The sequence below is a fragment of the Planococcus citri genome, chromosome 4 (genome assembly GCF_950023065.1).
Source record: "Planococcus citri chromosome 4, ihPlaCitr1.1, whole genome shotgun sequence".
NCBI classification, from domain to species: domain Eukaryota; kingdom Metazoa; phylum Arthropoda; class Insecta; order Hemiptera; family Pseudococcidae; genus Planococcus; species Planococcus citri.
The window spans coordinates 16,833,268-16,860,953 of NC_088680.1; the positions used below are offsets into that span (position 1 = coordinate 16,833,268).

The window sequence follows — 27,686 nt, forward strand, 5'->3', positions numbered from 1 at the left end:
ATTTATAATTATGAAAATCATGAAATAAACAAATCAAAACGTTCGATGGTTCGATAAAATCCTGAAGGAATGAACCGGCACCATTTGTTGAGAACTTCGTCGTCTTCGTTCATCAGTTTGTACTTTGCAGAAGGCAAAGTTCAAAATGTCAAAATTCACAAGAAAGAAAAGAACTCAATTTTCAAAAACTTCCCCTCCAATCTCAACAGTCAACACACTCATACTGAATAAATACGAAAACAATTTGTAAAAATAGATGATTATTTATTCGTGTGTTATTAACTACGATAGTAATTCTGATAATGCAAAAAAATACAACTTATATATTTCGTTACATCTTCGTATAATAATCAATATTCCATCAGGTATAAGGCTTTCAGGTCTTTATCGGTTTCAATCACAGCCTAAGTTACAACAATTCACAAAATGGAAATAACAGTATAAGAATTCTCTAAGCCAATGCTCCATACTTAAAAAACTACGATAACGAAATTCTCGAGCTCGACACCCGTCGCGTATAAAAATAAGAAAAAAAATCGTTTCGCGAAGTATAGGAACAATAGTTATATATGCAGCTTGCCAATTACAATATTCACACAATACACTGTAAAAAAAAATATTCGTTACACAAACGAACGAACATTTACAATAAAACACGAACAGTAGAACAAGTGAATACTACCAAAAACTGAAAACGTATACGTCGTAACGAGTGAACAGAATAATTAACAAGAACACAAAATACAAAAAAAAATTACAACCTTATTGCATATAAGTAGGTATATAAAATACAACGTTCGTATATGTTCGAAACGTTATATTTGATTAAAATTAACAAATGACTAGAAAGTTACAAAAATAAGTCTAGAGTTCGATTCGTATTCTAGATACATTCACACTAATAAAGTATTCACTTGTTCTGGAAAACTACCTACGCGGATTTATTCATAGTAATGTATAATAATGATAAAATGCCTTTCGAAACGATCTCACAATATGCAGACCTATATCCGGCATTTAATGACTTTTAAAACCACGTAGGGTAAAACTATACCGGCTTAAATAGGTAACGTCTTCGTACATCAAAATTATAATACATCCGTTGGCAAGCTAACGATACGAATAGAGAAAAAAGTAATGAATGAATTAATTCACAGATTAAAAAAAAAAAGTAAAGAAAGAAACGTACTACGTAAACGACTAAAAAAAAAGATTAAAAACGAATATCGAAGTTTTTCAAAAACCTTTCACGGATAAGTAAATTTGATCAAAATGAAAATTTTGTTTGATTTTTCGAAAATCTCATCGGTGTATTACTAACTAATGATAATTATCAATTAACAGTCTTATACGCCCATCAAATGCAAAGCCTATACCCAAAACAATAAACCTATCTGTATAGAAAAATGATACCGATAAACAGATATTTACAATGAACGAAGAAACAAATTTATACGATTAGACTAACGTTTAAAACTTGGGAAAAGATTATAAGGAGAGAAATCGGTGCCGAAGGAATAGAAGTAGAGACTAATTACAAAGGAAAAATAAATTAATAAACACGGCGAAGGGAAGGGAAGGGAGAACGAAAAACACACATTATTATATAAACAATAAAAACAAGTATAAAAAAGAGGGGGGTAGTATCAATCTTGTAAAAAATAATCAATCTTGATTCCTTTATATAGGTACAATCTCGTTACGACAGAATCATCAAGGTACGTAGGTAAGTAAATCGGTTTCTTGAAACCACTTCTACATCATTCCAAATACGCCACATCAGCAGGCATCATACCAACGCAGGAAATCTTGGTAACAAACGGCAGTGAGCTGGACCATGAATGTAACTTCGTGTACGAACATTTTCCAAAATTAAAATAATCTGCGAACAAAAAAATACACAATGTTAGATCGATAGTATCTTTAACCTTGAGTAGGTACAGATAAAAGAAAACACTCGAATTATATTTAGTAATCGAGGTAATTAAAATACTCTGTTCTTTTTTTAATGAATTTTAGATATCGATGAGTTCGCACGTTGATTGAACTTATGTTAGCAAAAAAAAATTACATTCACAGTTCAATCGGTTCTCTTATACAGTTGAACAACGATGATAAAGTATTAAACTCGAATGTAATCGTTTGTCGAACGAGGAATTTTCATTTTTAAATATTTTAATTAATAAGAATAATCTTTGCAATACGTGTAGAGTAATTTAGCTTCGAATTGAATCATTTTTTTCCAATTTTTTCTTCAAATTTAACACTTTATCTTAGTATCGAAGTAGTACGAGTTCGCCAATCGTTCGGTTTGCAATTTTAATATAAAAATTACGAGTAAAAAAAAAAATAGATAAATAAACTCGGAATAATATGTAGTTCGAAGTTCACCGAACGGTCACTATACCTATCTTTTTGCAAATCGTACAAAATAATTTAGAAACTTGTACAAAATTTCGTACACTTCGTGGCAATATGTTTTTATAAATTTGACTTTCAAGTAGCATCGTTGCATTCTATCATCAAAGCTTTACAAACCGCAACAATGATTAAAAAAATTACGAGCTTTTGCAACCAATGACGATGCCCTTATCTAAATTACATATCATTACAGGTAGGTATAGGTATATAATCAATCAATTCGAGATAAAACTTACTCGGATCACCAATACACAGCTCCTTGATAACTGCTAATATTCGTATTATTGAATTGAGCCGAGTACGCAGGCCATGTATTCGATCTGACTGGAACATATTGGTTACCTGCACCATTATTGATAATATCTCTAACATTCTGGATACTTTTATTTTCATCAGCGGCGTTCTGTTCGTCTTTCCTAACCAGCGTGTAATTTTTGCCTTCGTTATTATCCCAATACTCTCCTTCTGAGCTTTTGAAGCAAACGCAGAATTGTATATTATCGTTATCGTCGTTTAGGTGTATCTTGAACGAAAACGTATCGTAGATGATGGTCACACTCGAAGATGTATTGTTATCGACGAACGAGCACTCGATGTCTCGATGAGAAGCCCAATTATCTGTCGTCGATCGTATAACGACGCGTTTCTCGAAACTGATATTCTTTACTTTAACCGTACCGGTTAAATCGTTTTCTGCGCTTTTAACTATAACATTTTCTAACGATACGTTCGTTTCTTCTAAACGTTTACGAAATTCTAGGTAGTTTGAAGCTGGCTGGTTGAACAAGACTTTCCAGACGTTGATCGGCGATGGTTTGACTGCTGTTTCCGTACATGTAGAAGCGAGTTTCAGGTTGGCGAACGCCTTGATCGGTACTAATTTGTCTAAAGGTGTTTCGACCATTAAACGAATCTGGAAAATAGAAATACGAGTCCAGTTTAGATACAGGTAGGTAATATACTTGTAAATAGAAATACATTGAGAGTATTTATAGAAAGACAAGAAGAGAATACGTAGGTAGGTAGAGGTACCACATATTTGGAGAATTTTTTTACGAATTTTGACCTGAGAGCGAAAGCAGTTTCAACGAAGCTAACGTGAGATGCTCCTCATCTCAATAAGAGCAATTGAAGTAGGTATTCTTAAATGTTGACCTTTGATGGCTCAAATTATTATTTTTAGAAAAAATTCTGATGATTCATCGGATTGATTTTTGATTTTTAAATGTTTTGAGTGTCTTACATCGAAAGGAACGAACGACCAAAGGAATGAACGAACTCTTCCAAAATAGATTACATATGATTTTTCAAATTTCAAAAAGGGGAGAGAAAGTAATTAAAGAAGAAAGAGTCTGGAGGAAAAACAGAACTCTGATTGTACAAAAAAAAAATATATGTAGGTATTTCAAACCTTCGTGATTTAAAAAAAAACAGAAGTTTGCATGATGTTTTAACATTTAAATAAAAGCTGGCATTTTTAAAAAAAATTAATGTCAATATAAATTAAAAAAAAAAAAAAATACTTGAAAAGATTTGACCTTTTTTAGAAATTAAGAACGAAAAAAATGAAAATTGATGAAATTGTGGCAAGTATTTAAAATAAATACCAATTGTACTTGAATGAAAAAAATTTGAAAAGATTGAAAATGAGCGAAGTTGCTATTTTAAATAATGTTCATGAAGGAAAGTACAGGGGCGCCCAAAAGTCAGTTTACGCCATCAAAAGTCACATAAATAATTCAAGAACTAAGCCTCCTAAAGATAAAACTAATGACATTGATCTGATAGGAAATTTTATCCTCTACCATTTTCTTCTACGTGAATTTAAAAAAATAAATAAAATAATGAAAAAAATTGGGGGAAAAAATTTAAAATTATTTCAGCAGTTAATTTCAGCTATTTTTAAAATGATTCCCATAATTTGATGCAATATAAATGATCTTTTCAAAAAAAAACACGTCAAAATTTTTTTTTTACAAAATCGCCAGAATGGTGGGGGGGTGCTACCAAAATCAAATTTTGTAAAAATGAAAAAAAATCGAGTGATATGTCATAATGTAGGTTTTTGGGTCGGGAAACACGAATCTGAGGTCCTTTTTCTCCTCAGACCCCTCGGGGGCCATTGAGGAGGTGCTACCAAAATCAAATTTTGTAAAAATGAAACAAAATCGAGTGATATGTTAAAATATAGGTTTTTTGGGTTGAGAAACGCGAATCTGAGGTACTTTTTTCCCTCAGTACTCTTGAGGACCCTTGAGAGCCCTTGGGAGATGCTACCGGCCGAGATCCAATTTTGTAAAAATGAAAAAAAATCGAGTGATACGTCAAAATGTAGGTTTTTTGGTTCGAGAAACACGAATTTGAAGTCCTTTTTTCACTCAGCCTCTATGGGGAGGTGCTACTGAAATAAAATTCGGTTATTTTATATCATAACTAGAAAAATCACGCCTAGTCGCAAAGTAACTAACCACACCCAAATTCTACACACTCAAACACACATTTTCACGCAATCGCGGTTTTGTAGCGAATTGAATAAAAGAATTTATGCCTTATTCACTTACAATTACTTCGCGTTAATTTAGTTAAAATGAAATTATAGTCCCGTTTGAGACGAAATATCTTAAGAATGGTAACACCTCCCCAACAGCCCCCGAGGGATCTGAGGGAAAAAAGGACCTCAGATTCGTGTTTCTCGACCCAAAAACCCTAAATTTTGACATATCACTAGAATTTTCCATTTTTACAACATTTGATTCTGGTAGCACCTCCCCAAGGGGTTTGAGGGAAAAAAGGACCTCAGATTCGTGTTTCTCGATCCAAAAAACCTACATTTTGACATATCACTCGATTTTTTTTCATTTTTACAAAACTTGATTTTGGCAGCACCCCCCCTCTCCCCTAGTGCCTAACGTTTTTGTAAAAAAAAAAATTTCAACGTGTTTTTTTTGAAAATATCATTTACTTATATTTCATCAAATTATGGGAATCGTGTTAAAAATAGTTGAAATTAACTGCTGAAATAATTTAAAAATTTTTTCCCCAATTTTTTTTTTTTTAAATTCACGTTTTTTGACATAAAAGATGATTTTCCCTGCGAACTGTGCATCCTAGAGAAAAAAGACAATGAAAAAAATGGCAGAGGATAAAATTTCCTATCAGATTAATGCCATTAGTTTTTCTTTAGGAGGCTTAGTTCTTGAATTATATGTGATTTTTGATGGCAAAAACTGACTTTTGGGCACCCCTGTATCTAAAGCATAATTCGGTTTAAAAAATTGAAATGAAAAAAAACAACCCATCAAAAAGATGCTCGACATTTTTTTTTTTAAATGCAACCAATTTTAATTTTAAGGTCTTTTAATATGTAGATTTTGACTCGCAATTTTCTGAGGGACTTTTTTTCACCAAATTAACGATTTTTTCAAACAGCTTGAGCCAAAATTTTTGGGAGTACAATTTAATATCAATCTTAACGTTTTTCTGAAGATTTTGACTGAAAATTAACGAAATCATAGCAACTTTTATACCGAATTGACGAGATTTTCAAATCGTAAAAATTAATTTAGAAAAAATCGCGTTTTTTTGCAGAAATTGCTCGAAAATTTGGAAGGTTCGGTACTCGAAGTCGATTTTTTCCTTGGAATTTTCATGATTTGAACCATTTTTCTCGGCACTACACGTATGTAGACCCTCCCCCCCTCCCTCCTACTCACTTCTCTCTGGTCTCATGAAGAATTATTTTCAAAACCAAGAGTAACCATTCGAAGTATTTGAATAAATCAGTATAAAATCGAAAAATTCCACATCTCTAGCTTTGAAATTTTCAAAATATTTATTCGGAATAAATAATTTTACAATTTTTTCAACTTCAACGCCCTACTTTGGCTCAAAAATGCTCAATTCCAGAGTTGAAATTTCAAAACCCTGCATTCGAAGTGAATGTAAACTGAAATGAAATTAGCATCAAGGACTAACCTGTGTTAACGAGAATCCTCTATCATCGGCAAAAACCACTTTCTTTTTCTGTCTATTGGCGTTCGGACTTGGCGGTTCATTTTCATCGGAAGAACTGGACGACGAGGACGAACTGTCATCAGGTCTGACCACCAGACACGGTCTTGGTTTCCTTTCCGAACATCCATTCGATCTAGACCCGCTTGATCTGCTAGGTGATTTAAGACGTTGTCTTTGCGTCGACGTAGACGTAGATGACGATGTTGAATTGGTATTGCTGGAGCTCGTGTTTTGAAAACGACAATTTCCATACGAATTGTAATACGTGGCTGGGCTGTGATTGAAGACCGGCGGACCGTGTGAAACTAGAATATCTCCGTCTGATCCCATACTTTTCGCTTGTTACGTGTTAATACGACTAATAAATCTGAACATGAAACAGAAAGAAGAATAATCGAAATTGATTAGATATATTGGTTCGAGAGAGAGGTAGAGGTAGGTTATCATATCAAATTGTACTATAAACTGCAGCTATAGGTATAATGACGCTCGTGCGTAAGAAATATAATAATATGGTAATGATGTAAATGATTTACAAATGGAATTGTTCGGTTAATAAAGTATCAATGACGAATACATTCGATCGAACTATATAGAACGTAATATTATTAATAATTAGAGTTCTTGGAATGCTGGATTGAAGTTTATTTTAATTTTCCAATCGTAAGGATTTATTTGAATTTTTAAAATTAGTTGGAAAAGAGTCCAAACTGCTAATGAAGTAATTTCGAGAAGATTGGAGGGGTAGGGGTGAGTTTATCCATAGAATGAGAAAGGAAGAAAAAAATCTATCGAGTCAAATCATTGAAAATTCATTGGCATCAAAATTTTGCTCCAAATCATGAATTTTTTATCCTGCGATGCAATTATGAGAACCCCTGATTACAATATTTCAATCGATTAATTCGAATTTGAGGGATCAGGGTTGCCCAAAATGGAATTTTGACAATAACTAAAATTTTAGATGAATTACCAAGGAATATTTTTTGTTTGAAATTTTTTCACGTAAAATCAACAAAAAAAGCATTGCGAGCATTTTCCAAAAATGAGCACATCTTTGGAAAAAAATCAAAGAGGAGCAAAATTGACGCATCTGGACTTCTTTTGTGCGATCAAGACTCGAAAAAACATGAATGAAAATCGTACCTCGATGAGTTTCAAAAAAAAGATCTTCGAGTTTTGTTATTTTTTACAATACCGAAGAACCGAGGTCCAAATCCAAATAAGACGATAAACAATACCCGAATTATGCGTGCAGAGAGATGCGCGTGCATAACGGTCTAGTCAGGCTCTGAATAAACGCACCTCATCTATCTCCACTGTTACAAATCCTTCCGGCTATTCTATAAATAAACCTATTCGAGATAGCATTCTCTCTCTCATAGCGAACAATTTAAATCTCACTGCTTTTAATATTTTAACAGCTTCCTCTATAGTATCACCCTATAACTTGACTGAGCACAATCGTCTGTGTAGGCCTACTTTCTATCTATAAACACGCTCCAAAGGAGTGGTATCGTGTTCTACCCACGTTTTTGAAAGATCTATATGGGCTCAATTAATGTACAAAACGTACGTGAATAACTCTCTCGTACAGTAAATATTTTTCTAGATGCATTTACGAGTCGACTCGACGTGATAGCGTTTAAAAAGAGTCAGGAAATATGGATATTTTGAAAAATATTTCACATACGTCAAGGTAATCGACTACCGTAAGATTTCGATGTTCGATTTCCCGAACAGTCAACTTTGGAGACTGACACAGTCAAGTTGATCAAGTCTCTTCGAGTGTACAATTGTACTAATAGATTAATTCAGGTGCTGGCCGAATGCAAATATCCGATGATAGGAAAATCACCTCAAACACGTGACTGGTGCAATGGTGTGGTTCAACTTCAATCGCAATAAGCGATAAACTTGATAAATATTTACTCGATTTCGATTCGACAAATTAAAAAAAAATACAGGCTACGTGATGGCAACAAGTTGGACCAACAAAAGCAGAGAAAAAGTCGTTTCAACCTCGCAGCTTTTTATCACGTTGAGAGATAAAGAAGAAAAGAAGAGGTTAAGAAACTACCGGCCGAGGGAGAAGTTTTAATCGCAGTTTAATTCGAACAATGCTAAGAGATGGGGAATAATTGGGGAGGAGGTGACGATGGTGAAGACAAATTTGCACACTGATACAATAATAACCTTCGACAATATCGTACGATTTATTTTTTTGGCTGCTGTAGTAAACGTGTGGTGGCCGGCGCAAGAAAATACTATGCTGCGAACGAATCTCTCATTCAAGCAAATTTTTGTACTCGAGCCAATAATTGTTAGCATTTGATGTCCAAAAAAAAAAACGCAAAAACATTGACGCATTTACGTACTATTATAATAAGTTATACAGTTGAAATAATATAACTTCCTAGAAAAAAATTTTTTCACATCGAGGGTCGTAAATTAATTTATGTGAAAAATTTAAAAAATTCAAGATGGTGAATGATGACTCGATGAGTGATCGACCGGGGGATCTGGAGTTCATTTTTAAAATTTGCAATATTTTTACATTCATTTTAGAAGCATTTTTTATGCATTTCTAATTCGTGGCGATTGGTGAAACATGATTTATCATTTTATTTGAGAAATTTTATCGTCAATGGATTTGAATCATTTCCAAAATATTCGTTTGCGAACCACTGAATCATTTTGGAAAAGAATCATTTACAAACTATTCATAAAAAGTGATGAAATTTTGCTCGAAAATGGCGCATTTTGAAGAAAATTACTCAAAAAATTTGTTAGAGGAATCATTCATATATGTATCGAATGAGACTTTTTTAAAAGATTCGTTCGCGAACTATTCAATAAATTAATAAAATATAATCATTTTCTAAAAGAATCATTCGCGATTTAGGGTACAGATGAAAAATGATGAGATTTTGCTCGACCATGGGGAATTTCAAAAGTTATAAATAGGTAACTCGTAGGATTCATAAACGAATCATTCGCGAACGAATAAATATTTTCAAAAAGATTCGTTCGCGAACTACTCGTCAAGTTGATAAAATCTTGCTTATAAGATCACGATCTTGGGAGTAAATGACTCAAAAGATTCACTGATGAGTCATTCGCGAACGACTTGGTCATTTTAGAACAGAATCATTCGCGAACGACACACCAAAAATGAGAGATATCGCTCAAAAATGTTGAATAATGAAGAAAACGACTCATTAGAGCCACTATTGAGTCGTTCGCGAACGATTCGATCTGTTCTGAAAAGAATCATTCGCGAACTACTTAAGAAAAAAGGTAAGAATTCGCTTAAAAATGTTTAATAATGAAGAAAACGACTTATTAGAGCCATTATTGAGTCATTGCGAACGACTCGGTCATTTCTGAAAAGAATCATTCGCGAACTACTCAAGAAAAATATGAGATTTCGCTCAAAAATGTAAAATGTTCAATCATGAAGAAAATGGCTCAAAGGAATCATTGATGAGTCGTTCGCGAACGATTTGATCGTTTCTGAAAATAATCATTCGCGAACTACTTAAGAAAAAATGGGATTTCGAGTCAAAAATGTAAAATGTTCAATCATGAAGAAAATGGCTCAAAGGATTTATTGATGAGTCGTTCGCGAACGATTTGATCGTTTCTGAACAAATAATCATTCGCGAAGTACATAAGAAAAACGATGAGATTTCCTTCAAAAATGTTCAATCATGAAGAAAATGGCTCATAGGATTCATTGATGAGTCGTTCGCGAACGATTTGATCGTTTCTGAAAATAATCATTCACGAACGACTTGAAACAAGAATGAGATTACGCTCAAAAATGTAAAATGTTTAATCATGAAGAGAAGAAAACGGCTCAAAGGATTTATTGGTGAGTCGTTCGCGAACGATTTGATCGTTTTTGAAAAGAATCATTGCGAACTACGTGAGAAAAAAAATGAGATTTCGAGTCAAAAATGTTTAATCATGAAGAAAATGGCTCAAATGATTCATAGATGAGACGTTCGCGACTGATTCGATCGGTTTTGAAAAGAATCATTCGCGAACTACTCATCAAAAATTATGAAATTTTGCTCAAAGTCTCATAGGTGAAGTATTTTGAAGGAAATGGCTTGAAATATTAATAAAAGAATCATATGCGAACAATTCACAGCTTTTCAACAGAATCGTTCGCGAACTATCCATAAGATTGGTGAAACTTTTCATGAAGAAAATGATTTTGTGATGGTAATTTTTGCTCAAATATGGTGAATTTTGACTTTTCGAGCATAATGTCTCAAAAATCGATAAATGAATCATTCGCGAACGACTGAATCGATACTTGGCGAAAAAAATTACTTACAAACTCCTCATCTAATTAACAAAATTTCACTCGAAAAATAGTAAATTTTGGACACGATGTCTCAAAAAATTCATTAATGAATCATTCGCGAACGACATAATCATTTTTCAAAAGAATCGTTCAAGAATTTTACATTAAATCAATCAAAATTTGCAAGAAGATGGTTCATTTTGGAAAATAATGACTCGAAACATCCCTCGGTGAATCGTTCGCGAACGACCAAATTAGTTTTTAAAAGAATCATCCAATCACCAGTGAACGACTCATCATAATCAAGAAACTCAAAACAAAAATCTTTTCAGAAAAATGACTCAAAACATTTCCTGACCCTTGGCATCATTTTTAAATCCAAATTAGTCGTTCTTGAAGGTAGCTTGATCACCTTCTTTTTTTTTGTAATCAAGAGACATGAATTCATAAAAATTATTAAAAGATTCATTCAAGAGAGGAGTTTAAAAACCACCCTATCATTTTTAAAAGAATCGTTCACGAACGTCAAGTGAATTGAATTAACCAAAAGTGAAATCTAAAATACATTTTTTTTTTTGGAAATATTTTCCAGGCATTTTTGAAACATTTGATTCATTTATCAAATGAATCATTCGCGAACGATTCAAATCCCCGAAAATTTGGCAATCTAAAAACTAGAAAGACTTATAATTTTCTTTGAGCAGGAGTCGATAAGAAATTAATTTCAAATACAGTCAAAAAATCCTAAAATTAAATCAACCAGCTCGTTCGCGAACGAACGAAAGATATGAACGAATCACGAAATTCATCGTAAAGAACTCAAATACGTCATGAAAATCAAAACGTCAAGGAAAAAAATGTAAGGTGAACGTCATGAAAAACTGATTCAGTTTCAAAATAATTCATTCGTGAATCATAATCAAATTAGAATCGTTCGAGAACGAATTTTCTATAAATATACGAGTAACTCAATTTATAGACGAGTGATTCATCGCAATTTACGTCAATGAACCGATCACCGTAGACAGACACCTAGAAAATGATTCAACTTGAAAAAACAAACACGTGCACACGCAATCGTTCGCGAACGATTCGAAACATCTGCCTTTAGAAAAACTCGTTCAATTGAAAAATTCAGACATAATACTCTAAAAAAATGTTATAAATATCATAAATTTATACCTCGCACAATTTTTTCTCTCAATAAAACATCATGTTATTTTCAAGGCTGCCACCTTCACCAACCAAAAATCCCTCCAAATCAAAAAAAATCTTACAAAATGGACGAAACCCTTTGGGTATACATAATTATTTTCCAACACATAAAAATCCACTTCTTAAATTTTTCGCAAAATTTGACCAGCCTTCACAGACCACACGATCGTCTTGTCTTTGATCTTCGTTTACACGCTACAGGGTGGACAGAAATATCGGGTACCCATAAAAAAGTTTTCTGCTAAATACTTCGGTTGGTCACAGTGAATGATAATAATGGTAGCACATGATTGGTTGTTAGACTGGAGAGATAACATTTCACCAATCATATGCATCTATTTCACGTTGCCAACCTATATTTTTAATGAAAAACTTTCTTAGGGGTACCCGATATTTCTGTCCACCCTGTATATTTAAGCAAATAATTCACACACTGGGACTAATTTTGAACGTGGTTCAACTTTTTAAAACCCTAATAATTTTCCACCACTTGTTCGATGACATGTTTATTTGTTCGAGTCATAAAAAAGAAAAACACAAACACTGCACAATTAAATGACCCTTGACGAACCAGAAATTTCGACTCGATCGCGATGTAGGTAGTCGTAAAAAATTGTGCAAATATTTTCTATAAAAATAACCCCCTTCCTTTATCTCGATCGCGCATTTCAGTCGTGTAATTTCGATTTGGTACATCGATAATTAAAAATTAAAAATTAATTAAACCCTATCTTTCGTATATCGTGTATCAGTTCCAAGAAATTACGCGGGTAACCCTGTAGTTCAATTACCGATACGATACATTGTATGCGCGAAAAAAAAAATAACGCCATCGATAGGTAATTAAAATTCGACACGATTTTTGATACAAAATAATCGCGCGTACAGAGTTCTTCTTCAACGTGCCAAAAAGTCACATTTAGGTACAAATAGGTAGTTGGTGCAAAGTCGTAAAACTTCCATGTGTGGAAATATTAGAAAAATATATCGATGTACCATGATCAATCACTCGAAAAAGTATTTTAAAGAACGTGGGAAGCGATAAAACGCCAGCGAATTCTAATTATAACCACGTGTTGATTACAGAACCTCGTTTAGAAGCGAGAAAAATTAAAATTCACTCATCATTTGTACGATTGTGAATGTGATACCCGAACACCTATTTTTTTAGCGATAAAATTTTAACATTCACGTGTTTGCCGAGTGATCTGAACACCACCGCAAGAGTTCTAGTATTCATTTTCCTCCTCAGTGTGACTTATCTACTCATTCATAATACGTGCCTAATTGTACATGAGTATATAATAAATTAACTACTTTGCCAGACCCAAAGTACTACAAACAAATTTCGTAATTTTTGTACCTCTACCTACCTATAGAGTTATTTTTGATGTTGATGGGGTCATTCTAATACGCCAAATTTTACATCAAATTCAAATGACACAATTGTGTTTTTTTATAACTCAGGTTTCGGGTAATTTACGAGACTGCAATTCGTGCAATTTTATTATTAGTGGTACGAAGCGAATTTCCGGAAAATAATATATCTATACAATTAATGCATCATGTGAACGGTATTTAATTGAAAATCGTTTCTCGTTATGACGTATGACGTGAAAAAAATTTAGATAAGGTGATAAACACGTCTGTTACAGGATAAATGACGAACTCAGGGAGTTTCCTCAAATTACGTAGATGCGTGATCTAATGACTCGAATATTTTTTTGCAGTTTAATGTGTGTACTTTGAACTTCAACTGATTGGATATATTTTCAGCAGTGAATTTATGTAGGTACTAATATGGAAAATTTATAGCGATTCATTACGTAATTTTTTGAACGTATTATTGAGGATTCTGAATTTCGTCGAAAATGTGAGCATTTTTCCAATGAGACCTTTATTTCAAAAACCTACTGAATCATTCATCCATAAAGGCTGTCTTGATTCATTAGTCTGACTTGAAACTGATTTTACACGAAAAATAAGGTCTCTGGGATAAATTTAAAAAAAATGAAACTTGTAGAAAATTTTACCCTTGTTTCAAAAATGTACTCATGTTTCAAGAAAAAATCATTAGATCTGAAGATGTTTTCAAAAAACTAAATTAATAATATCGATATTATTGATGATATTCTAAAGAATTCCATCTTTAAATGCATTTAAATCGAAAAGAACTGCATTTGGGACAATTTTGAATGGAACCAAAATTATTGAAAATTTCATATGTTTTTCAAAAATGTGCTCATTTTTTCCAAGGGGATCTTTGCTTCTTGAACTAAATGCCTAAAATCGACTACCTAAATCATTAATCAATTCTACCAATCAGTTCAATTTTAATTCATGCAGTTTCATGAGAAAAATAAGTCCTTTGGAATAAATTTTTAAAATACCAAATCTGCAAAAAAAAATGTCCAACCATTCTAAAATCAATTACCTAATTTTTGAAAGAAAAATTCATCATTTTTACTAAGAACTCCACAAATTATCTGCCAGAATTTTCTATTTCGAAAAATTCAACTTTCCCATCATTTTTATGCAAAATGGTTTGAGTTTTAGAAACAAAATTTGTAAAAAAAGTTAACATATTTTTGAAAATTTTTGGGACAATATTTTTCAAAATATTTGCTAAAAATCAACTAAATCTCATATCGATCTTCGTTTAGCTGATCTTCAAGTCATTTTTATGCCAAAAATATAGCCTCTGGAACAAATTTGACATCATTTTCAAAAATATTCACTTTTAGAAACCATATCGTAAAAAAATTCACATATTTTTAAAAAATTGTCAATTTTTTTTCAAATGGAACAATATTTTTTGAAATAATATGTATTTTCTAAAAATCAACTAAATTTCGTATTGACATTAATTGAGCATTGAGGTAATCTTCGAGTCATTTTTATTCCAAAAATATTGCCTTTGTAACAAATTTGAAATTGAAAAAGACTAAATTTGTAAAAAATTTCACTCACTATTCAAAATTATATTCATTTTGATGTTTATCGTTCATATTATTTAAAGCGAATAAGAGCTGAATTTGGGACAAATCTGAATACAAACAAAGTTAAGATATTTCAAACTTTATAAATTTTTGAGAAAAAATACCTAAGTATCAATTTTTTTGTGAAGCTTTCATTTTTCAAGATATTGCCTACAGATCAAATAAATCTTGTACTTATCAGGTATTAGGTTCATTTCAATTTACTAAATTTTGAAATCAATTTATTGCCTCTGGAACAAATTCTGAAACAGCTAAAATTGTAGAAAATTCCATACAGTTTTCAGAACTAGCCTCACTTTTACCAATAAAATAGTCGGATGCTGAAATATTCATAAAAAATTATTATAACTTTCATTAACTGAATATCAATAAAATTCATTTCAATTTTCTCCATTTTCAAATCAATTTTATGTAGAAAATATTGTCTTTAGAATACATTTGAAAGAACTGAAGTGATGCAAAATTTCACGTAGTTATCAAAAATATCCCCATTATTGCAATTGAGATGACCAGATGAGGAAAAATTCACAAAAAATTGACCAGAACTTTCATTTAACCAGTAGTACTCGTAGGTTCATTTCAATTGTGTTCATTTTCAAATCGATTTCACGTAAAAAATATCGACCTTGAAAAAATTTCAAAAAAACTAAAATTGTAGAAAATTTAATTCAGTTTTCAAAAATAATCTCAGTTTTGCCAATAAAATACTCGGATATCGAAAAAAATGCAAAAAAAGTGGCCACAATTTTTATCAAAAGTATTGTAGGTTCATTTCAATTTTTTCCATTTTCAAATCAATTTTACGAAGAAAATACTGCCTTTAGAGCAAATTTGAGAGAGCCTAACAGATGTAAAATTTCACGCAGTTTTCAAAAATATCCCCATTATTGCAATTGAGATGACCAGATGTGTAAAAATTCGCAAAAAATTGGTCATAACTTCCATTGAACAAGTATTCGTAGGTTCATGTTAGTTGTTCTCATTTTTAAATCGATTTTACGTGAAAAATATCGACCTTGGAACAAATTTCAAAAGAACTAAAATTGTAGAAAATTTAATGCAGTTTTCAAAAATAATCTCAATTTTGCCAATAAAATACTCGGATGTAGAAAAAAAATGCAAAAAAGTGGCCATAATTTTCATCAAATAAGCACTCTGGTTAATTTTAATTTTCTCCGTTTTCAAATGGATTTTATGTGAAAAATATCGCTTCAAACTAAATTTCAAGTAGTTTGCAAAAATGTACCCATTTTTGCCCTTAAGATGTTCACATGTCGAAAAATTTACAAAAAAAAAAAAAAAACTACCATCAGCTTTCTTTATCAGAACATTTTACATATTCAACTAATTTTAATTTACTCTATTTAAACTCAATTTTACGTCAAACTGCTCTCTATAAAATAAATTTACACAGGACAAAATTTGTAAAAAATTTCACGCATTTTTCAAAAATATCCTCATCTTTACCTACTAATAATGAACTCAGATGTGGAAAAATCCACAAAAAACTGGCCATAACTTTCACTGAACAATTATTCAAAAATTCAATTTGATTTTCTCTATTTATTTTTTTGAAATGAAATTCATGTGAAAAATACTACCTTGAAAGCAAATTTTAAAGGGGCTAAAATGACGCAAAATTCCACGCTGTTTTCAAAAATATCCCCATTTTTACCCATCATGGACTCAGATGTGGGAAAATTCACAAAAAACTGGTCATAACTTTCACAGAACAATTTTTCATAGTTTCATTTCAATTCTCTCCATTTTCAAATAAACTTTATGGAAAAAATATTGCATTTAGAGAACATTCATAAGAATTAAAATGACTCAAAATTTCACGCAGTTTTCAAAAATATCCTCATTTTTACCCATCATGGACTCAGATGTGGGAAAATTCACAAAAAACTGGTCATAACTTTCACAGAACAATTCTTCATTGAGTTCATTTCAATTCTCTCCATTTTCAAATCAATTTTACAGAAAAAATATTGCATTTAGAGAAAATTCATAAAACCTAAAACGACTCAAAATTTCACGTAGTTTTCAAAAATACTCTCATTTTAGTCGTTTGAGCATTTGGATGTCGAGAAATTCACATAAAACTAACCACGACCTTGATTTACAGAATTTTTCTCACGTGTAAATTGGTTCCCTCCAATTTTAAATCAATTTTACCAAAAATCGAACTTGAAATTTCCTAACGATAACATATTGGCGCCCAACGTGGGGCTTTTAATTTTAACCTATTTGATGTAGGTTCAGCAAATTTTCGCCCACAAAAATACTACTCGTAAATCGATCTCTTACACTCCAATTTAGTAAAATTTCTTCACCACAGAATAAAAACGAGCACATTTGCCTACACTAAAGATATCCACTTCCTGACTAGTGACCGTTGGTTCACGACGAGCTGATAAAACACTCGAATAATTTCCCACTACTCTAATTTAAAACAATACGATTCCGTTTCATTAAAAATTTCAAGTTATACAGCAGAACAAATTATAGGTACATCACGTGACGAAATCAAACAACAAAATTATGACCTATCGTTAGCCTCTCAGCTAAATCTCATCTCCGCCATAGATAATACACAAATTCAAATATTTACTCTAAGATCACGTGGGTAAAAATTAATCGAGCTAAATCACCATCTCAACGTAATTCATCTTTTAGGCTATATAACGCATCTTTCGATATGAAAAGTAAACTTTATAATCGCGACTCCTCAAACTGTTAAAGACCTTGACACACGATTAAAAGGAGTCAATTGAGGCTTCTCGTTCTCAGTTCGGATCTACTAAATACATACGTACGACAATTCTGAACAAATCATCGCCAAAATTAACGCAATTATCGTACTCGATGACGTCACTATACATAGTAAGTACCGCCACCGTGTATGTAATTCGCATTAGAGTACATTGGCCGCAAAATGGAGACCTCGTGGTTTAGCTAAAGCTCGTACATGAGGCGAACGTCTTTAATCTTGATAAAGCTCATGGTCAAAGCCACAAGTTGGGATAAAATTTCACTCAAACAGATAATTTTAAACACTCCCAGAGCCTGTCAAATATCACGTACGTGACGAGTGAAAATTGAAGAAATAAATACGTAAATTTTCGACCATCGTCATAACTCATCCTAAGTCATCAAAATAATCGACCACTCCTGCAACACGTGTCTTCCTACTTTGCCAATAACGAATTTACGCACATGAGAGGAATTCACTGATGGCGTTGAGAAGTTATTTTTAGGTAAAATATAAATGGGAGAATCTCCTCCTACACGCCTGGATCATCGATACGTGAGAGAGAAAATATCTAGGAGGGTTCAAGAAACCCCACAAACACATAGCTATGCCATTGGCACACAAGCGTGACCCGGTCAAAAGTTAAATTTAAACCGAAATTGGCATTTATCGAGCAGTCAACAGCTCAACACCTTGTTTCGAAACGAAATTTGAGGAAAAAAATAATCACAACAATCACATTGAAAAAAAAATCACCGCAACCTTCGTCTTCTTTAACGTGAAACTTATCGAATAAACCACAAAAAGGGAAATTTTAACACAATCACTCGTTGGGAAAAAATTCACATCGCGAAAATTTTTTTTCGAAATTCACCAAACACCACAATAAAATTATGAATTACCAAACACGCGATCACATTAAAATTTCCCTTTTTGAAAATTTCGACCGAAATTAAAAATCAAATTTTACAAAATTACCTTATTCGAATGTAATATTATAAAGACACAAGATCACTTCACTTGGCACTTGTTATAAAAACACGACGATATAAATTATTTATGTATAGTTTGAAATGAAAAAAAAATTCACACGCGTTAAAATTCGTTAGTTCGTAGGTATTCGTTCGAGGGTACAGATCGTTATACTGCGGTGAAAATTGTGAAAAACGAGTAACAAATTCACCCGGCGATGTCCGCGTATCGCATGACAACATCTCAAAGATCACGAGACCTGCGCATGCGCGAACGAGTCCGAGTAGAAAATTTTTTCCCGACCTTTTACGAAGCACGGGCACTTCAGCCGGTTCGTATTCGACTTCGATACAATCGAGTCGCGGTTCGATTCGACTAATTTTAGACAATTTTATCGAACGATTGGACGATGGAAAATTTTAATCGATCAGAGATCATCGTTTAGTATACATATAAAACGAATAAATTTCTAGCTCCTTCGAACCAGCAGGAAATTAGAGGAGGAAAAAATTTCGACGATGAAAAAATCCCAGTGAAATGATCCTAATCACTGGCTAAGCTAATTAGTAATTACAAGTACTTCTTCACTCAACATTTTAATTTACACCTCACGTGATTCAATTTTATTTTATCTCTAGTATTTCGCAACTGGAGAGATATCATGAAAGTATGCCGGAATCGTAACGTGTCAGTAAATTTTGATAAATTTTTCTCTCACAACAATAAACCATCCGACCTTATATACTTTACTTATCGATTTATTAAAATATTATAATTATAATAAAAAGGAAGAACGCGTTGCACGAGATTTCACAAATTTATGAGTTATGACGTTTACCTGTTCGTTTAATTAATCGCGGTTTTGAAACAATAAAATTGGTAGGTATTTTTATAAAAACGTGATCTTGATGTTCACTTAATCGAGCTTATTATTTGTTTAAAAAAAGAAATTAAAAAATCGTTCCAATTTCAAGATCAAATGTACATATAAATACTCGATTTGTTTGCGATAAATACTCGAATTATATTTAATATTTCGCTCCGGTCAAGTCGAAATGAACAAATATTGGAAGTTGGAAGACGGTAAACAACATTCTTTTTCGTCGATTTCCATCATGTGTAGGTAAATAATTGCTAGATTAGTTTTGGAAAAATTTTCCACTCGAAATTGCATAATAAGTAAATAAAGGTAATTGTTGTGCAGAAAAATATGGGTAGGTAATAGGTATAAAAAATTGAATAGAAATTCCGCTTCAGTAATTGAAACGATATTTTAAGACAGTTTATGGATAAGGATATTTTCATTAATTTAGTCGTAAATTGGGAGAGAAGTCGTTCAATAATGAAGTTGAGCTTGAGCTGCTTCATTTTTGCTCTAAATATTTCGAAAACTGAAAAAACGTGATTGAAAAAACATAAATGTTTTTATTAAAATCATCTCAAAAACAAAACTTAAAAAAAAATAATTATACTCATCAGATGAAAAATTTTATGCTCTGTTATGTTCATATTTTAGGATCCTTCAGACTTCTATTTTTTTGCGGGAAAAATTCTATTGCAAAAGCATTTCACTTTTCCTCGAATTATCTCAAAAACAAAAATTTTTGGAAAAATGAATCAAGACTTGGATTTATTGAAAATTTTATGATCAATAATTTTGCTCACTTTCTTCTTATTCGTAGGACCCTTTGCTTTCCCTCAAAATTGAAGTCAACTTTTCTAGTAAAATATCTACTCAATATTTCCATCAAGAATAATCGAGACACTGATTTTGATGAAATGTCATGAAATGAATTAAGTATAAAGAACATGATATCACCAATATGTAATTCAATGGATTAAAATATCCCTTTTAAAGCTATCAAAAATGTTTTCAATTTCACCAAAAATGATCAAAAACGTGTAATTTTTTGGAGTGTTAATTTTCATACATAGTAATTTAATGGCAATGGAGAGGTAATTTACAGCAAACTGGTTAAAATGTAGAATGTACTGAAATTGGACGGAAATTTCCGGTAAAATGACGATAATTTGATAATAATTTACGGTAATTTGATGGAGATTTACGGTAATTTGATGGAGATTTACGGTAATTTGAGGGTTATTGATAGTAAATTACAGTAATTTACGGTAAATTACAGTAATTTAATGGTCATTTACGGTAACTTGAAGGTAATTGATGGTAAATTACTGTATTTCGATGGTAATTTACGATAAATTACGGTAATTTGATGATAATTTACGGTAAATTACGGTAATTTGAGGGTAATTGATAGTAAATTACGGTAATTTAATGGTAATTTACGGTAAATTACAGTAATTTGATGGTAATTTACGGTAATTTGATGGTAATTTACGGTAATTTGATGGTAATTTACTGTAAATTACAGTAATTTGATGGTAATTTACGGTAATTTGATGGTAATTTACGGTAAATTACAGTAATTTGATGGTAATTAACAGTAATTTGATGGTAATTTACGGTAAATTACGGTAATTTGATGGTAATACGTTCAGATTTTAAATTTTAGTTGAAGATTTTCTCAAAAGAAATTTAGTTACGTCATTACAACTTATTTTAAACGCTTTTTCACACACTTTAGACATTTTTCGTTCTTTTATCAAATCTCGCTCTGTTTTAGTGATTTAGTGTTTTTAGATCATTTTTACACTTTTTAATATGTACAGTTCGTTGTATTACTTTTGACATCATGCAGTTTTGAGCATTTTTAGATCATTTAAACGCGTTTAGTAAATACAACACTTTTTCATGCTCTGTTTACGAATTTAACAAAAGTTTCAAAATTTTTGACAACTTTAAAGCGTTTTTAATGCTTTTGCTTGTATTTAAGAGAAGTTTCAAGATGTTTGGTGCAAATTTTCTTTTTCTTCTCTCTTTTTTATTTTCCCTTCAAAATATTATATCGTTTTTTTGTTTTTTTTTTTTGCTTTAGACATTTCTTTGTTTTTTGTATTTTTTTCTTGAAATTATTGAAACAAATTTCAGTTGTTATCACCTCTTAATTGTAACGTAATTGGCTTTTAGCTGTATGAAGGGGCCTAAATTGTAAAATAAAAAAATTCAATTTTTTCAAAAGTTTCATACTTCTTGATTTCAATTTTTTTTTTTTTGAGTAATTTTACGTCATTTCAACACGTTTATAACACATTTTCATGTATTTTTGACAAATTTACTTCAATTTTTGTACTTTTTTGGATGATTTTCAGTGTTTTTAAACCTTTAACTAACGCCTAGAAAACATTTCAACATTTTTGATGCAATTTTTGTACAGTTTTATTAAATTTTACAGAAATTTTATCGTTTTCCCCTTCGCGATAATGTACATAAAAGAGATTTGAATGCATTTTTGAGCATTTTCACCTCATTTCGAAAAGTTTTCAATACTTTTTCTTGCATTTTTGCCAAGTTTTTTTTTGAAATGTCATTACTTTTTGGTGATTTTATTGTTTTTTTTTTTTGAGTATACTTACATTATTCTAACACGTTTTAAACACTTTTTCGTGCATTTTTGTCTAGTTTTACTGAAATGATTATCAATCTTAGTTGCTTATAAGTAATTATTAGTGATATCAATGCTTTATTCGTGTCTAGATCATTTGAAAAATGTTTCATGAAATTTTTCCCATTTTGTTCGATTTTTACAAAAAGTTTCTTCTGTTCATACCAATTTTTATCGATTTTAATGATTTTTTTCTTGCGTTGGTTTATTCTTTTTTAAATCATTTAAAAATACATTAGAGTATTTAATACTTTTTCATGAAATTTTTGATCAAATTTTAGCAACATTTTACGTTTATTTATGATTCTAAGTAATTTTAACGATCGATGTTTTGTATGTTGTTTGTACAACTTTGGCCTCATTTCGTCAAATTTCACTGAGATTTCTTACTTTCTTGGTGATTTTCAGTGTTTTTAAAATTATTCTTAACAATGATTTACTAATTTGTCGCTCAATTTTGTTAAATTTTGCTGATACTTTGTCACTTTTCGGAAATGTTCATCAAGTATACCTAATTTTTTAATGATTTTTTGCGTTTGGAGCATTTCCATCTCATTTTAACATGTTTTCAACATTTTTTCTTGAACTTTAAGCGAATTTCGGCGAAATTTTATCATCAGCGGGTAATTACATCGAAATATCATCACCGCCGAATATTTTGGGTAAACGCATCATTGGAAATTCATTTCTTATCGGTTATCACTACAAACTAAAAATCAGGTCACGGTAATTACCGGTAAATTACGTAAATTGCACAAAATTACAATTTTAATTTTTTAATTGTTCCAATTACCAATGAATCATGGTAAATTGACTATCACACATCTTTCAGTCACCAAAACACACTTTCAAAGAGAAGCCAAAACTTCTCTCACTTTGGTTTCATATTCATAATTCATCTTAAAACTATCTCGCTTTTCATCTCCCTTCCTCTCAATTGAAATAATCCTCGGTATACAGCTCCAAAAAAAACAAAACCCCAACTGTCAAGAAAAGAAAATACCCTGGTAAATTGCTCGATATATAAAACCACATTCCGCCCTTTCCCCTTCTCTATCTCTCATCTCGTACTCATTCGACATCTAAATCAACTTAATAGCTCGAGAAAATAACGAATAAACAGCTGACCATGGCCCGCCAATAAAAAATTTTTCAAAATAAATGCACTTTGACCTAAATTCGCCAGTACCAAACCACACTCGTATAAACAAACATAAATACTCGTAAAAAAAAAAAAAAAAACGAAACGAGATGAAAAAAAAAATCGTGATAAATTTACCTCAAAGTGGCTAAAATAGCAGCAGCGATTTTGTACGTAGCAAATCGAGCGAAAAAAAATTTATCAAAATTACCAAAAAAAGAAGCAAGTTTTCAGTTCGATGCACAATAAGGCGAAATTTTTAATCAGAATGAGATAAGTCGAGGGCGATAAATGATGAAATGAAATTCGCACCCACTTTTATCTTATCTGTACAAACCGGGTACTAAATTTATCACCATCCGAAGTTATTTTCAAGCTGTAAAAATTTTTTTGGCGCTATCAAATTTACCACCTCTTTATCTTTTTCAGTTCCGTTTGCGATTAAGTAGTTAAGGCGCCAGGAGAGGAGGGGGTAATATACGATATTTTTTCTCTGGCGCGGTCAACGATCGCCTGCGAAATTCAAATTGCCATCGCTATGTACACGTGTGATTAAAAAAAATTATCTTACGGTCGTACGAGTATTTGTTATTTGTTTTTTTTTCTTTTATTTTTGCAGTCTCAGTCTAGTATGTTTGTGCGGATCGCGAAACATTTATCAATTTACGACTTCGAAGGACGTAAAAATTTTGTTCGCAATTTACGTTGGTGTCGAGAGCATCATTCGAGCTGCATGGTGTTAATAGAGTATACTCGATTAGATGGCAAATGCCATTGCTTGATACATATAAATTGGCAACGGTTGACTTTAAAACGAGAGCCAATGACTTGCGGAGAAAGAGAGATCGTTAAGGTTATTCGACATCATGGCTCATGGAGATGGATTCTTCGTATATGTAGATACGTTCAGTCGATACATTTGTACGTATGTTGGTGTACTAGATTCGAAAAAGAGGGATTAGTTCATCCATTAAATCCGCTCTCCCAGTCAAAAAATAGTTCAAATTGAATTTTCAAATCAAGAAATTGGACTTAATGTCCATTTTAAGAGAAAAAAATTGATTTATTTTTCAAAATGATCATTATTTTGCCTTTTCAAAAATTTTACTTTCAATTTCATTTCAAATTGAACCAACGAAAAAAAAAACGATGAAATTTGTTTCAAAAGCCAAAAAATGATGACCAATTTAATTCCAAAATTATCCTACGAACGATTCTGTTCAAAATCCTTTCTATTCCAAGGATCTCTAATATTCTGCACGAATTCACCATCTCTCAAATGACCAAGAAACACGAGATTCGCAAGTACATAAAATTACGTCAAAAACTCGATAAAATCATTGAACCATAAAAACAGAAAGTAGGGGAACGGTCACGTAAGCTGAAAAAATTCGAATGAGAAGGAGTCACATTGCGCACGCATGTAAAATTCACATAATTATCTGAGGTCGTGAAAAAATTCATATTTCAATTTACTTTTGCGATTGTATAAAGTGAAACGATAACGAACAAAGAAACTCATTGTCAAAATAAAATGATATGGGCAGTTTCGTTCAAATTTTACGAACGAATTGAATAACTAGGAGGTTTACAAGCAGATAACTTCAAAGCACAAGAAGGGGGAATTGAACAATTTGGTTCAAATATTGGTCAAAGTTTAAAATGTTAGGGAAATTTCATTCTATACAAAATGAGTTGAAAATTTACCTAGATCGAGAAAAAATGCAAATATCCTTATTTTAAAGAATATTGGGGGTGGGGGAGGGTGGAGGAGGAGGAAAAGAAAAGAATAACTCACATCAGAAATTGTCAAAAAAATAAGAATAAAAAAGCAAGGGAAATTTCGTTCATTTTTTCCAAACACACACAAAACTAGACTGTAGAAAAACATAGATAGACAAACTTTATTCAAAGTATGGGTGGAGATGGAGGTAGGTGGGGGGGGGGGAGAAAATGAAATTTTTTTAATTTTTGAAAAAGAATTGGAAGGAAGAAGAAACAAAACAGGCTCAGAGAGTCGTGAATTATTTGATGTAGAATTGTAGAAATTACCCAAAAATTGAAAGTTTTTAGGGAAATTCCATTCCATTCAACTTTCACGAAAGAAATTCAAAATTTGCGGGCAGGAAAAATAATCAAATTTGAGAATAAAAAGGGAGAAAATTGAATAAAAAACTCGAATAGAAAATTATTCTGAAAAATTTTAAAATACGATCGAAAATTTTGTTTAATTTCGAATAATTGAATTGAAGTTTTAGAAACAGCACAAAAAAATCATACTTCGGAATACAAAATAGAGAAAAAATTCAATTATTTCAATCAAAAATTACCAAAAAAAATGCAAAATTTCACTGGAAATTTCGTTTAATTCGATATGAATTGAAAAAGACGAAAGAAACCAGCATAGTCAAAAAACAATTTAAAAAATAAAAATTAACGTTCAGGGAGTCGAGTAAATCTTTAAAAATGAACAATTTCACGAAAAATCTGGGTCAATCTTTGCAAGTTAATTGAAAAATTTGCAAGAAGGACAACTCAAGTCGTAATATTTCAGAATAAAAAGACCAAAAAGAAGTTCAGTTCATCGAAGCAAAGATTATCCAAAAAAAATCACAACTTCGTAGGCTATTTCGTTAATTTTTTACTAATAAATCTATAGGACTATACTTAATGATAAGATCGAGAAAAAAGACAAGCATCTTCAAAAACATAATTATAGGCTATAAAAATTCAAATTCAGTTAGATCTTGGGCAAAATTTGAGATAATCGTGGAAAATTTCGTTCAATTTTCACAAACTGACCAATCAATCAAATAAAGAATTTGAACAACCCTCTCACCCCTCCAAAAAAATTCAACTCCCTCCTATCAAAAATTGAACACATCTTGGACAATTTTGTTCAACACATTTCTACGAACGAATAAAGGAACAATCACAACTTTGAAATTTTGATCAAAAATCTGAAAAGAGTTAGAAATTCATCAAAAAAATACTGAATAAATCAAATTGAACGTCAAACAAATTGTAAAAAAAAAAGATTGGAAAATTCATCTGAAAAACTTGATTAGTAAGAGCAACTTTATTCGAATATCGAAAATCAAAATAGGAGAAAAAGAAGGAACAATCAAACTTCAAAATATAAGTTAGCTATTAAATCAAACACCAAACTCAATGAGAAAAAATGAAAATTTTATTAAGAGCACTGAACCGGTCAAGTATGGGCAATTTCGTTCAATTTATTATGAAAAAAATGAATAAGGAAATCAAATTTTGAATTAAAATAAAATATAAAAATGACAAGTTTACAGAAAAACGAAAAATTCCAACTAAAAAACTGAATCAGTAACACGGGCATTTTCGTTCAATTTGCACCAAACTAAAAAAAATGCTAAATTTTCAACAAAAAAAAACACATAATATTAAATGCCAAATTGACCGTAAAAAAATTTCAAAAAAATCTATCCAAGAAACTAAATCATCTGAGGGGCGGTTTCGTTCAATTTGATCGAACGAAAGAAAAAAATCAATAGCGAATAAAAGCAATAATCATTTAAAACACAATAAATCAAACACTCAACGAGAAAAAATTTTAAAATTCAAGTGCCTAATTTCACATCAGAAACAAAGCAGAGGATCGAAGCAAGTCATTTACCTATTCAAAAACAACACCAGATCAATCCATCAACATAGTCAAAAATTGACCAGAAAAAATGCAAAATATTATCAAAGCTCTGAACATCTCCAAACAAATCAATCACAACAACCTCCCCCCCCCCTCCCAAAAAAAAAAAAAACGTTCTCATCAAACAAACCCTTCACACGAATGAAAAAACCAACCCACATAAATTCAAATCAGAGCGAAACACATTTTTTGATCAATATCACATCAAAAATTCACCTTATAATCACAATAAAAATACACTAACACTAAGTAATTTAAAAATAAAAATAATCCGAAACGAAAACCATCCACTTACCTAAGGTTTTAAAAAAATGGGGTTATCTTAAAAACTACACTACTCGTTAGATGGATTATGTCATTAGCGAAACACTCGATTAAAGAAAAACTGGGCGAGGGGGTGAAACCGAAACCGAATCAGATTTTTAAAAAACCAAAACCGCGATCACAACACACTCCACCTCGATTAACTCTTCGTATTTATCCGGCTATCATTTCGCGAGTGAAAAAGGGCAACCGGTCGAATATTGCCCGAAATGTAACTTTTTAATCTGTAAGGCTCGCTAATGTTAATAGGCTGTTGAGTCGGCACAACTGCGTCGGGTTGGCCGCATCGATGAACTGATCAGTCGAGTCGTTCGTGGTACGAAC

The 27,686-nt window shown here is 31.6% G+C and overlaps 1 protein-coding gene across 2 annotated transcripts; it reads right to left on the minus strand.

Annotated features, from left to right (window-relative positions):
• Window positions 1-243: 243 nt before the first annotated feature.
• Window positions 244-27,686, minus strand: Gbs-70E (Glycogen binding subunit 70E). 2 transcript variants are annotated; one of them, XM_065365036.1, is made up of 4 exons: window positions 27,334-27,686; window positions 6,397-6,802; window positions 2,658-3,334; window positions 244-1,882 (listed from the first exon to the last, which is right to left on the minus strand). In XM_065365036.1, the coding sequence occupies exons 2-3, from the start codon at window positions 6,763-6,765 to the stop codon at window positions 2,663-2,665; spliced, it is 1,041 nt and encodes a 346-aa protein (XP_065221108.1). In that variant the 5' UTR covers window positions 6,766-6,802; window positions 27,334-27,686; the 3' UTR covers window positions 244-1,882; window positions 2,658-2,662. The 2 variants fall into 2 exon arrangements, with proteins under 2 accessions (XP_065221108.1, XP_065221107.1); XM_065365035.1 differs by lacking the exon at window positions 27,334-27,686 and adding an exon at window positions 18,701-18,892.

Coding starts and splice junctions, on each gene's coding strand:
- Gbs-70E (XM_065365036.1), bottom strand. CDS start 6,765: ATGGGATCAGACGGAGATATTCTAGTTTCACACGGTCCGCCGGTCTTC. Junction 3,335..6,396: donor GAGGATTCTCGTTAACACAG/GTTAGTCCTTGA, acceptor TCTATTTTCCAG/ATTCGTTTAATGGTCGAAAC.